Raw genomic sequence first — 14,814 nt, 5'->3', positions numbered from 1 at the left:
TATCTGGATTGCTAATAGGTCAGATTCCGATTGGTGCTTTTAACCAATTTATTAAAAAATTCGGGTTCGGGTTAGCTAGATTCGAAAGTTCAATTTCGGGCCAGACTTGAATCTGTCATGTCAACCTATTTTGACACCCCTAAGAAATCCATTAGAATTTTCTAATAATATGTATACCATTAATTGTACCATACAAGGATAGTATTTGTAGCTTGGAAGGTGCACCAGCCTCCTTTAAATTAATGCTTCATTTGGGACGACTTTCTTACTGCTTTATAAAGCAGCTTTATATTATTAAAATTTTAATTTTTTATTTAAAAATTGCTTTACGAAGTAGTAAAAAAGCCGTCTCAAACGAAATCTAATTAAAGCACCTGCCAAGGATACTGATAAGAGCTATTGACAAAAAACGATAAAAAAAAATAATAATAATATGCATCTAGAGACATCTAGATTTGACAAATTAACTCGTGGTTGAATCTGATAACGTAATAAGGAGCATTTCCCAGAAAGGAAAAGGATCCAAAAAGGTATTCGGATTCTATACTTAACCGCGAAAAGGAAAAGCCCAGTCATCTTTCCACTTTAAGGGCCTCAGCTTTCCATCAATATTATTTTACAACGCAGAAGTGGGAGAGAGGGACCAAAAATGTTTTTTTTTTGGGAAAATAAGGACCAAAAATGTTAAAGCTTTTTTTTTTTTTTTTTTTTTTTTGGGGGGGAAATTTGGGGCAGAAGCCCTTCTATAAATTAAGGAAAAAAATTACAAGTAATGAAAGCTTATTCCCAGAAAAACGGAAGAAGCTCAAAAGAGAAAACAATAGAAATAAAGAAACCTATACCACCAATAAACCTAACCAATGAAACCAACAAAATGTGGTATACAAAATTTGATCAGGACTCAGGCAAGTGCTGCAGCTGAAGACGAGGGACTCGGTCATCGAATAGATCAGATAGAACCCCTGGTTGCCAAAAAGACCCTCCAAGGGGTTGGTGCTGCAGCGGTCATCATTGTCCTGCAAAATTGTCTGAAATAACCAAAAAAACGTAGCTTCCAAAGTAACCCAGGGATCATCCAGTAAATACATCCAGCGAAGGAACCAACAATTGTGGCAGCTTCCAACAGTCAAAGCAAAAACATCATTGGGCCAATTGCAAGGAATAGCAAGAAAGCACGTATTATCCCAAGAGATATAATAGGTTGCTGCCATTTTTCCATCTCCCCAGTTTAGCATGAACTGCATATTTAATCTTTCTAATCACCGTAGTGTGGCATTCAATCTTATTGCCAAAAATTCTGTCATTACGAGCCCGTCAATTGTAGTAGATAGCAGTATTTACTAGAAGGCTATAGAAATTCAGCATATCAGAAGTGTCCGAAATGTTGTCAATCAAAAGCTTTTAATTAGGCATGTGGATATATTAAATTTAAGCTAGATTAATTGTTATATAAAAATAATTCAACGTGAATTTTTGTCTATTCTTATTTTTTGTTTTTTTTACCAATAAGAGTGTGCATGTCATAATACAACTTTTTTTGTCGACTTAAGCAATTTGAGCTCAAACCTACAATATGTTTTCATCTTAACATTGAGTTAGGTTAAATTATTCTGTGGAGATACGGACGTCGTTCGGAGACGATTCAGAACACGTTACATCATCTATTTTGCTGTGTATCGTGGGCGCGCATGTGTATCGAGTGACATGACATATTCTGATTCACATTAGAATAGTCCGGTGTCCGGCTGTCCGCAAATAAAAATTTCTACTGAGTCAAGGCTAGGTCTATGTCGTAATCCTATTTTATCCATCATTTAAAAAGAAACTTATGATATGTTTGGGATGGTTGCTTCTTTTTACAAAGTTGATGTGGTAAAAATAATTTTTTTTTTGAAGCAACTATAAAAAGCAGTTTTTTAGCTTCTAAAAACAGTAAAAAAAAAAAAACAACGAAATAAAAATTGTATATAATGATGCAATATGAAAAGCATTTTTGATTTTTTTCTTCTAAAAACAGTAAGAAAATTTTCCAAGCAAATTCTTAATTGAGTAGTAAAAATTTGTTGGACGTAAGGGTTTGACTATTTGATTTGGTAATTATATGAGCTTGTAAAAATTAGTTGAATTTGAGTAAAGGATTTGACTATGGTGGCTGCAATTTTTGTAAATTTGTTGTGAAATTATTGTGACAATTTTTTTTTTAATTTATATGAATATCATAAATAAATTTTATCATGCAAATTTATAAACAATAATATAAAAAACTATATATCCTAAATAAACGTTTAATTATATGATTCAATATAAACAATGAGTCTCTTTGACAATCCTAATTCTAGCTAATATGATTTATGAGTGCTGATTATGTGGTGGATGGATTTTAGCAGTGGAATTAGTCAATTAGGGTCTCATTAATTGGTGGAATTTGCCAGATCGATAACATGCAATAATAGTTAATAACCTAACCTTTTCAATACGGATTTATCCACACCAAAGTTTCTTTGCTTTCTGAAATATGTGAACATTAGTAATTAATAGCCTTCTCAGGCGTGATACCGATAATTCGGTGAACTGCTACTTTGTTCGGCTGAATTGTTTGAATTATGCCATATTAATTAGTATAATAACTTCTCACTAACATTGAATGAAAGTCTTGTTATTCTCCCTTATTCTGACTTTTTTTTTTAATTAGACAGCGTACCAAAGTTTAATTAGAAATCTGTTAATAAAAAAAAAAAACTTTTTATTGTAGTATGGGAGCTGTCTTCAAGAGATCATTATAGTGATATATTTTAGTATTCTCGTTTGAAAAGGGGAGATGAGAGATTAAGAACTTCAACATAAATCTTTGTGTTCATATTAATTAGGAGTTGGAGCTAAGGTCAACAATTTGTATCAACCTTATGGACAATGGTGTGCGTTGATGTTGCTGGGTGAAATCAGTGGGGTCAACCTTTATGATGATGGCGTGCATCAACCTTGTTGACAATGCATATATTGCTGATGCTGGAGATGGTGAATGATGAAGTTTGCTAGGACTGATATAGTGGGTGACAATGGTTAGTGGATCATAGTCTAGGATGGTGGTCAGATGATTGTATTTAGGTGGTGATGATCAGAGGAGCATAATTAAGTAACAATGGTAGCTTTCTACTGCTTTACTTTTCAAATAGTTTTGATTTTACTATTATTATTTTTTTTATGATCGAAAGCTATATGGAAGTGGTAAAAAAGCTAATGTAAGATTTTCAAAAAATAACATATTTATACTATTAATAATAGCTTTTAAAAATTATTTTTTTTATAATAATTTAATAACTATTTATTAAAAAAATTACACTTCAAAAAGAAATCTTAAATTTGATTGCAAAAATAAATTTATATAATAAACTTTTGGGAAAGCAGAAAAAAAGGAAATAAAATAAAATAAACTCAAAACATAATTCAAAAATGGGAAATTTACATACATATCACTTTATAACATCCTATTTACATATCAAACATCTAAAAATTTAATATTACATACATATTACCCTATATTATTTTAATATCAAATATATTACTTATATTTCTTTTCTAACACTCATATATTTCATTTTTACCACTCATATTTGATATGAAAATGAATTATGAATGGGTATGTATGTAATATTAAAATTTTAAATGTTAAATATGTAAATAAAATAGTATTAGATGGTATATATATGTATATGTACGTAGTGAGAAAGCTGCACACCTTGAGAGCTCGGCTCTGATGGCCAGGCCTCTAGGTTTCTCTCCCTCCATAGCCCCAAGCCTGTGATAACGAACATTTTTCTGGCTTTTCGCACCGAAGGAATACTCGCCAGTACGACTCCTCTCACCACTGATGTCACCAGCTCGATCGAAATTTCCTAGAGAATCTCTTAGGGGATCATCTCGCCTCCGACCAATTCTCTTAAGAAGCCCATGCAAACGGGGGCCGTTGCTCCGACCGAATGGGTCGCTTTTCCGATTATCTTCATTGCAAATCGATGCGCTGCTAACGGGAAGCTACCCTGTGAGTTTATGCAGTAGTGTATGATTAACCTAATTCTGTTTTTTTTTTTTTTTCAGATTTTTGTGCCGTAGGCGTTCGACTTTTTAGGTAAAAGAACTTATCATGGAATCAGATTATCTCCCAAGGCTTATTACAATTCGTAGGTAGCTTTCCAATGAACATTTCAACATATTAAGATTCAAACATGCTAGGTCTCCAGTTGAGTTGAGTAAAACTATCAGGGTTAATGTAAGAAATTAGACCGGGAGGATGTAACAACTACAGATCATTGCACCCTTCCACCTATTTTAAACCGATCCGGTTAAAGTTAATCCGCATAATCTCTACATTTGAACTATTATTCATGTGTTTGAGAATATTTGATAGGCATGTGAAGGTCTGCATGAGTTCTGAAACGGGTCATGAGTGTTTGATTGCATGTTTTGAAAGTTTAAAAATTTTCCCCTAGGGCGCCGTGGCGTTGAGCTCTCTGGAATTTGGTAAATTAATTCATCGCGTTGTGGCACTGTGCACTCCCAGAGGGAGTGTTGTGACATGCGAGATTGGGCACCGCAATGCTAGGGCGAATTTTTTTATTAAAAATATTATTTTCTACTATTCCATCACTTCCACCCAATCAAGATAACCGGCTAGAGAGAGAGGAGGAATTCTAGAGAAAGAAAATTTATTTCGTGCCACTTTGGGTCATTTTCTATTCTTGACCTAGTTCTGAAAATTGTCCAGCTCTAGGTAGGTTGAATTTTGCCCATCCCAACTTTCAATAATACAAAATTTTCAAATTTTTTATATTTAGTTTATAATTCTGTTAGCGAAAAAATGGTGATAACTTGATATGTGCACAAATTTAAACGTGTAATTTTCTTCATGTTGTAGAGACAATGATTTTAGACATTTAGATGTTTTTTTTAAAAAAATTATATTAGGGTATTTTGAAAAATACGTCATTTTAATTGCCTGAAAAATAAATCTGACCCCTGAAAATGATGTTATTGTACAATTAAAATTTTAAAATAATGCTATGGACAATATTTGATAATTTGATTATATTCTAAAAAGTGAATTTTTGCTCAATAGTATATTCCACGTTGTTTACCATTATATTATATTGTTAATTTTTGAAATGAGTTTATTTACATTTCTTTAACGGCAAAGTAATGAAATATATGATTATCTACTTGAAATGTGTGATTCAGAGGATATTTAGAAGGTGGAGAAAGTTCTATTATGATGCTAAATGCACATCCTGTCCCAGTGTTAAGCATTAGGAGTTATAAGGACATGCTTTCTGATATCCAGCACAAAAGTCACAAACATCAGAATTCTCTGAATTCTATTCTGATGGAAGGTATAAAGACTTGAGATAAATCTATTATATTCCGCTCTGATATATGAAGTGCTTGTTTATTTACTTTATTGCAATTAGTATATGCTAGTATAATGATTACTATGAGCTGCTCTTAAATTTAGTTAAATGTTTTCAGTGTCGTCAATCGAACACAGGATATAAGAGTGTCCACGGGTAAGACTGTATTGATGTTCTGAATATATATCTGAGAGTTTTGTCAGACCAATAGGGAGATCGAGGATAGTTCAACTTCACACGTTTGCCGAAGTATCATTTAGTAGAGGCAGTGAGTTCGGTTTTATAACAAGTTTTGTAGCGGGGAGACGCCCTCAACTTAGAGAGAGCCTGTTAGTTCTGTTGGGCTAACTCCGATTCAAGCATGTGTATAACACAAGTCTTGAGATGCTCTAGATGTTATTACAGGTACAGTTTATATTTCTGATCAACCCTATAGAATTTTATTCAATTTTGGAGCTAGTCACTTATTTATTTCTGAGTGCTACTTTGATTTACTATATTTATCTTCCGTATTACTCCCTTTTACCTTGTTTGTTATTTTACCGACAGGAAATGGTATGGCAATCAATAAAGTATGCTTTTGTAACATAGAAATATTTGATAAGAAGTGAAAGTCCAGTTTAATTCTATTGCCTATATCTGAATTTGGTGTTATTTTATGTATGAATTGGTTGAGCCGATATAAAGCTCAGATTGATTGTTTGAAAAATGGGGTCACTCTATTTCAGTATTTATAGGTAGCGAGAGCTATCTCTTTCAGAGAGTTAGAGGTGTTATGTTGTATTTAATATTTACTGTACAAGTGGATAGGTGGTGGAAGAAAGAGTGCAGGCCATTTTGGCATCAATTCGAGATAGGAGTTTAGATTTTAATTTTTTTTTCTGATATCCTGATAGTACTAGAGTTTCTGGATGTTTTCCCCAAGGAGTTGGCAAGTTTATCTCCAGACAGGGACATAGAGTTCTGCATTAATGTGTTTCCATGTATGGTTCCTATATCTAAGGCTTTGTATATGATGACACATAAGGAGTTTCACAAGTTGAAAGTACAGCTTTAGAAGTTAGTTGACAGAAGATTTGTGAGGAGCACCTGTTCTATTTGTGAAAAAATGATGGTACAATGAATATGTTTATCTATTACAAAGAACTAAATGAGGTCACTATTAAGAACAAGTATCCTCTAGTAAGAATTGATGATCTATTTGACTAGTTATAAGATCTTCTATATTCTCTAAGATTGATCCAAGATCTTGATATTAAGTGAAGATGACAAAAGTATATTTTGCAAAGACTTTTTTTCAATACTCGATACGTATACTATGAGTTCTTAGTCATGCTTTTTGGGGTGGCTAATGCACAAGCAATTTTCATTAATTTAATGAACATTATATTTAAGGAATATATTGACCAGTTTGTGATCATTTTTATAAAAGGATATTCTAATTTATTTTGCTTTTGAGGAAGAGCATGTGACTCATTTGAGGATTATTCTGGAAATGCTAAGGCAACATGAACTATATGCTAAATTCTTCAAGTGCGAGTTATGGTTGAGAAGTATTTCTTTTTTGGGGCATGTGGTGAGTAGCATAGGTATTTTTATAGATCTCCAAAAAGTTTAGGCTATTGATGGTTAGCCAACTACTTTATCTGAGATATGTAACTTTTTAGGCATGATTGGTTACTACAGAAATTTTGTGAAATGATTCTCTCAGATTTTGCACATTTGACAAGATTTGACTTAAAAGTTAGTTACTTTTATTTGAAAATCTAAATGTGAGGCAAACTTTAAGAAGCTATAGGACTGTTTGACATATGCTCCAATTTTGACTCTTTTGTTTGGTATGAGAGGATTTTAAGTATTCAATGATATGCTTCACTGAAAGGATTAGACTGCATTATGATGCAGTGGGAAAAACCAAAAAAGTTATAGCCTATTCTTTCAGAAAATTAAAGTCACATGAAAAGAACTAAGAAACATTCAATTTAGATTCTGCTGCTATTGTATTTGCTTAGAAGATCTAAAGACACTATCTATATGAAATCAGGTGTGAGATTTTCAATGGTCATTAAAGTCTGAAATATATATTCACTCAGAATGATTTGAATCTAAGACAAAAGTGATGACTTAAACTGATTAAAGATTTTGATTTAAATATTTAGTATTTTCCTCATAAAACAAATGTTATAGCAGATGCTTTGAGCATGAAGTCTTTTGGGATATCAAGCTACTGCTTACTTCTGATGAATATTTGATTCAGGATATGATGATACTACAATTAGAAGTAATTCCTTCTGTTGACCGAGATTATGATATTCTAGCTGAGATGATTAATATTTAATCATCTTTACAAGACAGAATTCAAGAAGGCCAAAAGTCAGATCCAGAGTTTATGAAATTAATTGATCAAATTAAGTCTAATAATAAATCTAAATTGCGATTATATAATTTTTGAGTTATTTTTTATAAGAACAAATTTTGGGTCACAAGTTCTGAAAATTTAAGATTAGTTATTTTGCACGAAGTTCATTATTATGATTAAACTATTTATCAAAAAGCAACAAAATGTACAATGATTTAAAATGTATGTTTTGATGGCCTGAATTAAAGAAAGATGAGGTAGATTTTATGGTTAAGTGTGAGTCATGCCAGTTGGTAAAGCAAAATATCAATGACCAAGAGGTTTTCTACGACTGTTGCCCATTCGAGAGTGAAAATGGGAAGAAGTAACGATGGATTTTAAAATGAGATTTCCTAGGTTGAGACAGATGTATTATGTCATCAAGATTGTGGTAGACCGTCTGACTAAATCTGCTCATTTTATGTCGATCTGACAATCTCATTCAGTGGATAAATTGACACATGTCTACGTGCATGAAATTATTCGATTGCATGGGATATCGAAGGTGTTCATTTTGGACAAAGATGACAGGTTTACCTCTAGGTTATAGATGAGAATTCAACAAGGTCTGGGTACTAAATTGTATTTTAGTACGGCTTTTCATTCACAAATTAACAGACAGTCTGAGAGGTCTATTTAGATACTGGAAGATCTTCTGCGATTGTGTGTTATGGACTTTGACGGTGGATGGAAGGGTGAAAGGAATCTAGTAGGGTCAATTTTAGTTGATGGCTACTGAAAAGATTCATCTGATCAGGGATAAATTAAAAGTTATGCAAAACACCAAATTGTAGAATTCCAGGTTGGAGATTTCGTATACTTAAAAATTAGGTCGATGAAAGATATCAACAAGTTTGGTAGAGAGGGAAAGTTGAGTTAAAGGTATGTTGGACCTTTTGAAGTAACTGAAAGGAAAGAAAAATCTGCCTATAGATTACAGTTGCCAGATCATATGTATGACATTCATGATGTATTCCACTTGTCTATGCTGCAGAAATAGGTATCTGAGTCTGGAAATCGAATATCTACAGAAGAAGTTGAGATACATTCGAATTTGAGCTGTAGAGAGTGTTAAATCTCAACCTCTCATTCTCATGTTGATCCCATGGCTACAAGTACAGATCCGTGAGAATCCCGCCTTAATCACGTTGAACACCTTCCATAGATGTGTAGCTGATTTAGGAAGAATTATATTTCATTATTCTGTAGTTATTTATTTCCTTATTAAAGCATCTTGTATAGATCTATAAATAGGGATCATTATATATGATAAAATTCAAGTTTTCCTCTCAAAACTTCTTGTTTTCAACAGAGAGAAACCAAAAAAGATTATGGCTTATGATATTTGAAAGTTAATAAATAAACATATTCTAATGGTTAAGTGACAATGAAAAAACATAACATAAAGAAAATATACTTGGGAGAAAAAAATTTGAAATAAAGCATCTCTATCCTGATATGTTTTGATGATTCGAGTTTTGAAATGTCGACAATGATATTTTTTTCTAGGAGGGGAGAATTGTAACTCCTTCAGATTAGTGCACCGTTCCACTTTGCATTTGAACCCTTCTGCATATACTTGAGAATGCTTAGTATACATGTGAAGGTTTGCATGAGTTCTGAATGGGTCATGGGGGCCTGTTTATATGTTTTAAAAATTTGAAAAATTTTTCTCCAGAGGTGCTGCGGCACCAAGGTAAGTGACGTTCCGATGTTGAACTCCTCCCTAGAATTTCGTAAATTAATTTAGTGTGGAGGCACAATGGGCTCCCAGAGGGAGTGCTGTGGCCCGCACGATTAAACGCAACGCTGTAGCGCTTGGTCAAATTTTTATATTAAAAATATCATTTTCCAATATTCCACTCACTTCCATCCAGTCAAGGTAGGTGACTAGACATAGAGGAGGAATTTTAGAGAAAGAAAGTCTATTTCAAATTGATTTTGTCGTAGGGCTAGTTTTGAATATTATTTGACTCGAGATAGGTTGAATTTTGTCTATCTAAGTTTTTAATAATATGAAAATTAGAAAATTTTCGTATTTAATTTATAATTCTATTAGCAAAAAACGGTTATAATTTGATATGTGCAAAACTTTCACAATGTAATTTTCTATATATTATAGAGACAATGATTATGAACATTTAAGCGTTTTTATGAAAATTTTATATTGGAGATTTTTGAAAAATGTGTCTTTTAATCGTTTGACAAAATAAATTTGACCCCAAAAAAATGTTGTACAATTAAAGCTTCAAAACAATACTATGAATAATTTATGGTAATTTGGTTATATTTTGAAAAAGTGAACTTCTGCAATAATATATTTCACTATATGTCGTTATAGTATTTTATTAAATTCTAAAATTAGTTTATTTACATTTCTTTCACTGCAAAGTAATGAAATATATGATTATTTGCTTAAAATGTGTGATTATGAGGACATCTGGAAGGTGGAGGAGGTTATGTTCTAGTGCTAAACGTAAATTTTGGTGCCAAAGACACATTCTAGTACTGTATGCACATTCTATTTTGGTACTAGGCATTGAGAGTTATAAGGACATGTTTTTTGATATGCTAACACAGGAGTCATATGGTTCAAAATTCTCTAAATTCTATTCTGATGGAAGGTATAAGGGCCTATGGGAAATCTGTTATATTTTGCTATGATATATGAGGTGCTTGTTTATTTCATTTTCTTGTATTGTTCTTTACATTTCCGATAGTTGCAAGTACTATATGTTCAGTGCAATAATTATTATGCATTGCTCTTAAATTCAATTAAATGCATAATAAATAATTTATTTGAAAATTTAGATCGGTAAGTGCGACTTGCTGAGCTGTGTTGGTTTACAGTTTATCTTCATTTTGTTTCAGGGTCTGGGAAAGGAAAAAATCATTTGAGTAGTTGAATTAGGATATGATCTTTATAGGTATTTCCTTTTCTGAATTTTGTACGGTCATGGCTAATTCATTAAATTTCTCTGTTATATAGTTTAGTCTGTAGTCATGTATTGTAGTATAAATACTGTATATATATTTTGAGGAGAAACAAAAAGAAATTCTTAGAATGAGTTATTTTCTATATGAGAAAATGATCAAAATGGTCTCTCAACTCTTTGTGAGGGACCAAAATGGTTCACAACCCTTTTGAGGGACCAATTTCATCCCTTAACTCCTTAAAAAGGGGGCTTTCTGATCTTAACATCAAATTTTAGTGTTAATGATGTTAAATTAAGGGCTATTTTTGTCATTTTTAAAATAATTATTTATTCAATATAATTTTCAAGTAATAATAATTTTTTTTTTTAAATATTAAACATTAGTAATTTTTTCGGACACTCTTTATTGAGATATCAGAAATCAATGCATATTTGAAATTTATCATTATTCATCTTTACGGAAATAATACTGGCTATTCTATCAATATATTTTTTCTTTCGATTAAAGTCCACTTCAATGAGCTTATTTGTTTTTATTATTATAATTTTTCTTTAAAAAATATTAAACATTTCTTTAATAAAAAAACAATTTTAGCTTTAATTTTAAAAATTTTAGTCATATTTTATTAAATATGATATTTATTTATTTAGAGAAATCAAATGCAATAGATGTTATTTTCAACTTAGTCACACATATTTTTACCAATCATATTTTCAACTTAGGCTGAGCCAACTTTGATTTTTTGGGATGAAATATCTAGCATCTTGATATATTTGAACATTATGAGACAACCATGTTGACCTAAAACTGCCATAAGAAAGGCCGTAGTAGCGGAACTCCCGTTTCGTCAACCCGTCAGTAGGGACTGTAGGAAGAACGAAAGCAAATTTGGCTTGACAAGTTCAAGTGATCGTAGTCTGCAAAATTCTCCCAAATGACTGTAGAATCAAAGTTCCAGTGGGAAGAAGGGATCTTTAGCAACTACCAAATATTTGTAGGCTTCAAAATCTGCAACCATGAAGGAGAACACCAAATCTACAACTTCAATAAAATCAGCATTGGGAAGCGCAATTCCCATAGCTCAAGTCTGAAGTCTGAATGGGTATAAAAGATCGGATCCAACAAGCTCAAATATGGTCGGATCGCTGGCAGCTTCGTCTATTCAACAAGCCATAAGAAAGGCCATAGTAGAGGAAACCCCATCCTAGCAACTAGAGGACAAAGAGCTATCAAATTCTAGCTCTCCTGATCTGATGAACTCAAGTGATTTAGATTAAAGTCTTCTCAAGTGATTAAGGATCAAGATACTACCTACGTTCGATACTATCAACTGAATCCAAAACCTGCAAATCATTCAACAAATTCGTAAAGCATAAAGCGAAAATCGAAGGAATTTTTCTTTAACAAGTCCGTCAAAGCACAAAGTAAAGGACCGAATAAAATTATCCCAAAGTTCGCATAAAGCCCAAGGCTGAACTAAGTGGATTCTGTCATCAACAAGTCCGTTATGCACAAAGCTCTAGACCGATGACTTCTCGCCACCGACCTAGTGCAAACCTAAAGGGTTTAGGTCTCTAGCATCTACTCCTTCATCAAGCCCGCAAAAGCTAGAAGCAAAGGGCAGAAGGTATAAATCTCCTGACAAGTCAGTAAAGACAAATCAGATAATTCTTCATCAAATGTCCGCAGCACAAGTGGGCTCCGAAAAATTCCATTTTAGGTGCCCTCCGGTTGATATATTTCATTTTTAAGAATTTGAATTATTGTTTGATTTGAGATTTGACCCCTCCGGTTGAGATTTCCAGTCAACACGGCCATCATCAAGGTGATATTGAGGTCACTTTTATTTTTGTAAGGATTTTGGGAGGCATTTTATACTCCAAGTCATGTCGACTCCAGTCCTTTTGAGGAGGAGGATGAAACTTGAATATTAGACCCGCGCAGTATTCTCGAATCATCGGATTTAGGACTTAGATGTGACGATTGGAGCACATGCAGGTTGTAGTATTTGACCCTGCGCAGCATTCTCGACGATTTGAGTTTGTAAATTTAATAGTTCTGTCGGAGCACATGTAGGGGTATATTTAGTTCAATGAATCATATTTAATATATAAGGGGCATTTTAAAATATTTAAACATGATCCATTACGTAAGTGATTTTACTTAGAAAATAGCCCGGGATTTCATTTAAGGGCCTACGAACGCCTTCTGTCCGCTTGTACACATGTTGCGGATCCGGTGGCGTGTTAGATTTAACTTATTACATTTAGTTTGTTTTGACTCTTCTAAGCGTCAATTAGCACAGCTCGCAGAAGGTGTTTATTCAATCGCCACTACTAGATCGTGTTTATAGAAGAATTATCTTGTTTGCTATAAATTCTCTTATTCTCCCTTATAGGTGGATTGATTTGTTCAATATAAACTCCTTATTCTTGTTCACAGGCTAGTTGTTATGGGCACTATAAAATATCTTGCTCTTATTTACAAGTGCATGGTAACATGAACTAGAAATTCCTCGCTTCTATCATGATAGACTAGTTTATTTTATAAGAGCTTCTTATATGCCTGTAGCATAATATATAGAACACTACAAATTCTTTGAATTCCATTTATAGGTAAATTATAGTGTGCATTGCAACTTGTTATATTTATTGCATGTCAAATTCAATCTCTATCATATGACATTGATAAAAAAAAAATTATAATGTAGATTTGTGAACTTCAATGTACTATAATCTTTTTTTTTTTTAAATGTTATTAAACATCTCAACCATGTCAGAAAAATACAATGAAAGAATTATTCTTCTCATTAGCCATCACTTCCTCCATCTTAACCATCATAATTATGCTAGATCTATGAAGTGGATTTTATTTAAGTTGGTTAGTTAAATTAATTAAGAGATTTAGTGTTGAATTAAATGCTCTTAGTTAATTTAGGATTTTGATTCAATTAATTAATTCCAAGTTATTTTTTCAATCTTCTCAAAATTTGGCTAAGTCTTGAATTTCTGAGTAAATTTTGGCAGCCTCCCGGCATCCCCTCCCCGATGCCGGGAGGTAAGAGAGTGCTCGACTCGACCGGATCAAATCGACGGCGAGGAGATTTGGTCTTCAGAAGATTTGATGATCGCCATTTGTAGATGATTTGCTGTCGATGATTGGATGCAGATTGTAGTTGATTGTCGATGCTCGCTTGGAAATCCCTTTTTTTATTTTAATTTATCACATAATTAATATTATAATTATTTTAAAATTAAATGAGCATTTGAGCATTTTCCAATCTTCCAAAAATTTGGCTAACTCATAAAATTTTTAGAAAATTTTGGCAGCCTTCCGGCGTCCCCTCCACGATGCCGGGAGGTAAGAGAGTGGCTCGACTCGGCCGGAGCGAATCAACGGAGAGGAGATTTGGGAGAGCGAATCGATCCCATAAAAGAGTCTTTAAGTCTTCTAATGTGGGCGATCGACCTGTTAATTTAAACAATATAATTTAAATTAAAAAAATACTTTGTCCCCTCGAAAATTTCGGTAGCCTTCCGGCGTCCCCTCCCCGATGCCAGGAGCTAAAAGAGTGGCTCGACTCGGCCGGAGCGAATCAACGGCGAGGAGATTTGAGAGAGCGATCGAGTCCATCGGTATCTGTGCTCCCTCGGCCGGATTAACTCGACGGCCAAGGGCTTCGGGGGACTGAATCAACCCCGGGAATCCTCCGATTTGACGATTCCGGCGTCTTCCTTAATAAGGATAATAATAATGATACTAATCATTATTATTATAATTTATTATTATTAATTGTATTTATGTAGTAATGAGTCATTCCTCTTTACTATTTCAAACACTAAGACATGAGGTCGACGGCGTCGAAAGAGGAGAGGTCGCTTGGAGATGTCGGAGTTGTAAGAATAGGAGATCGGAAGAACGTCGGTGGGCTTCGGCTGAATGAGAAACCAACGAGAGCACCGGTATGGCTTCGATTTCTATCTCTGTATTTCTTTCCTTCGGCTCTGAGTGCGTGTATGTGCGTGAGAGAGAACCGAATGAGAGGAAGCCAGTGTTTTGTGTCGTGAGGAGTGATTT

At 33.3% G+C, this 14,814-nt stretch overlaps 2 protein-coding genes across 13 annotated transcripts in view; both read left to right on the top strand.

The window, feature by feature from the left end:
- The window catches only part of LOC110098123, a 37,716-nt gene that overhangs the window by 13,464 nt on the left and 9,438 nt on the right, over nucleotides 1-14,814 (top strand). The window lies entirely within an intron of this gene.
- LOC114580158 lies at nucleotides 3,732-11,027 on the top strand. Of its 4 annotated transcripts, none has more exons than XR_003701461.1 (4): nucleotides 3,732-4,039; nucleotides 4,096-4,182; nucleotides 5,233-5,384; nucleotides 5,521-5,804. XR_003701461.1 is itself a non-coding variant. In XM_028696777.1 (4 exons), exons 1-4 carry the CDS (start codon nucleotides 3,949-3,951, stop codon nucleotides 10,704-10,706), a joined length of 309 nt encoding a protein of 102 aa, XP_028552610.1. In that variant the 5' UTR covers nucleotides 3,732-3,948; the 3' UTR covers nucleotides 10,707-11,027. The 4 variants fall into 4 exon arrangements, 2 of the variants coding, with proteins under 2 accessions (XP_028552610.1, XP_028552612.1); XM_028696777.1 differs by lacking the exon at nucleotides 5,521-5,804 and adding an exon at nucleotides 10,672-11,027 and having other exon boundaries at nucleotides 4,096-4,126; XM_028696779.1 differs by having other exon boundaries at nucleotides 4,096-4,126.

The sequence above is a fragment of the Dendrobium catenatum genome, unplaced genomic scaffold (assembly GCF_001605985.2).
Source record: "Dendrobium catenatum unplaced genomic scaffold, ASM160598v2 fragScaff_scaffold_842, whole genome shotgun sequence".
NCBI lineage: Eukaryota > Viridiplantae > Streptophyta > Magnoliopsida > Asparagales > Orchidaceae > Dendrobium > Dendrobium catenatum.
The sequence above is the reverse complement of the archived record's forward strand: the minus strand, read 5'-3'. Positions and strand labels throughout refer to the sequence as shown.

What these genes read in the sequence shown, in the direction of transcription:
- LOC114580158 (XM_028696777.1), top strand. Translation starts at nt 3,949, where the DNA reads ATGCAAACGGGGGCCGTTGCTCCGACCGAATGGGTCGCTTTTCCGATT. An exon ending in TGCTAACGGGAAGCTACCCT is followed by an intron (nt 4,040 to 4,095) that starts GTGAGTTTATGC and finishes TTTTTTTTTCAG; the next exon opens with ATTTTTGTGCCGTAGGCGTT. An exon ending in GTAGGCGTTCGACTTTTTAG is followed by an intron (nt 4,127 to 5,232) that starts GTAAAAGAACTT and finishes TGTGTGATTCAG; the next exon opens with AGGATATTTAGAAGGTGGAG.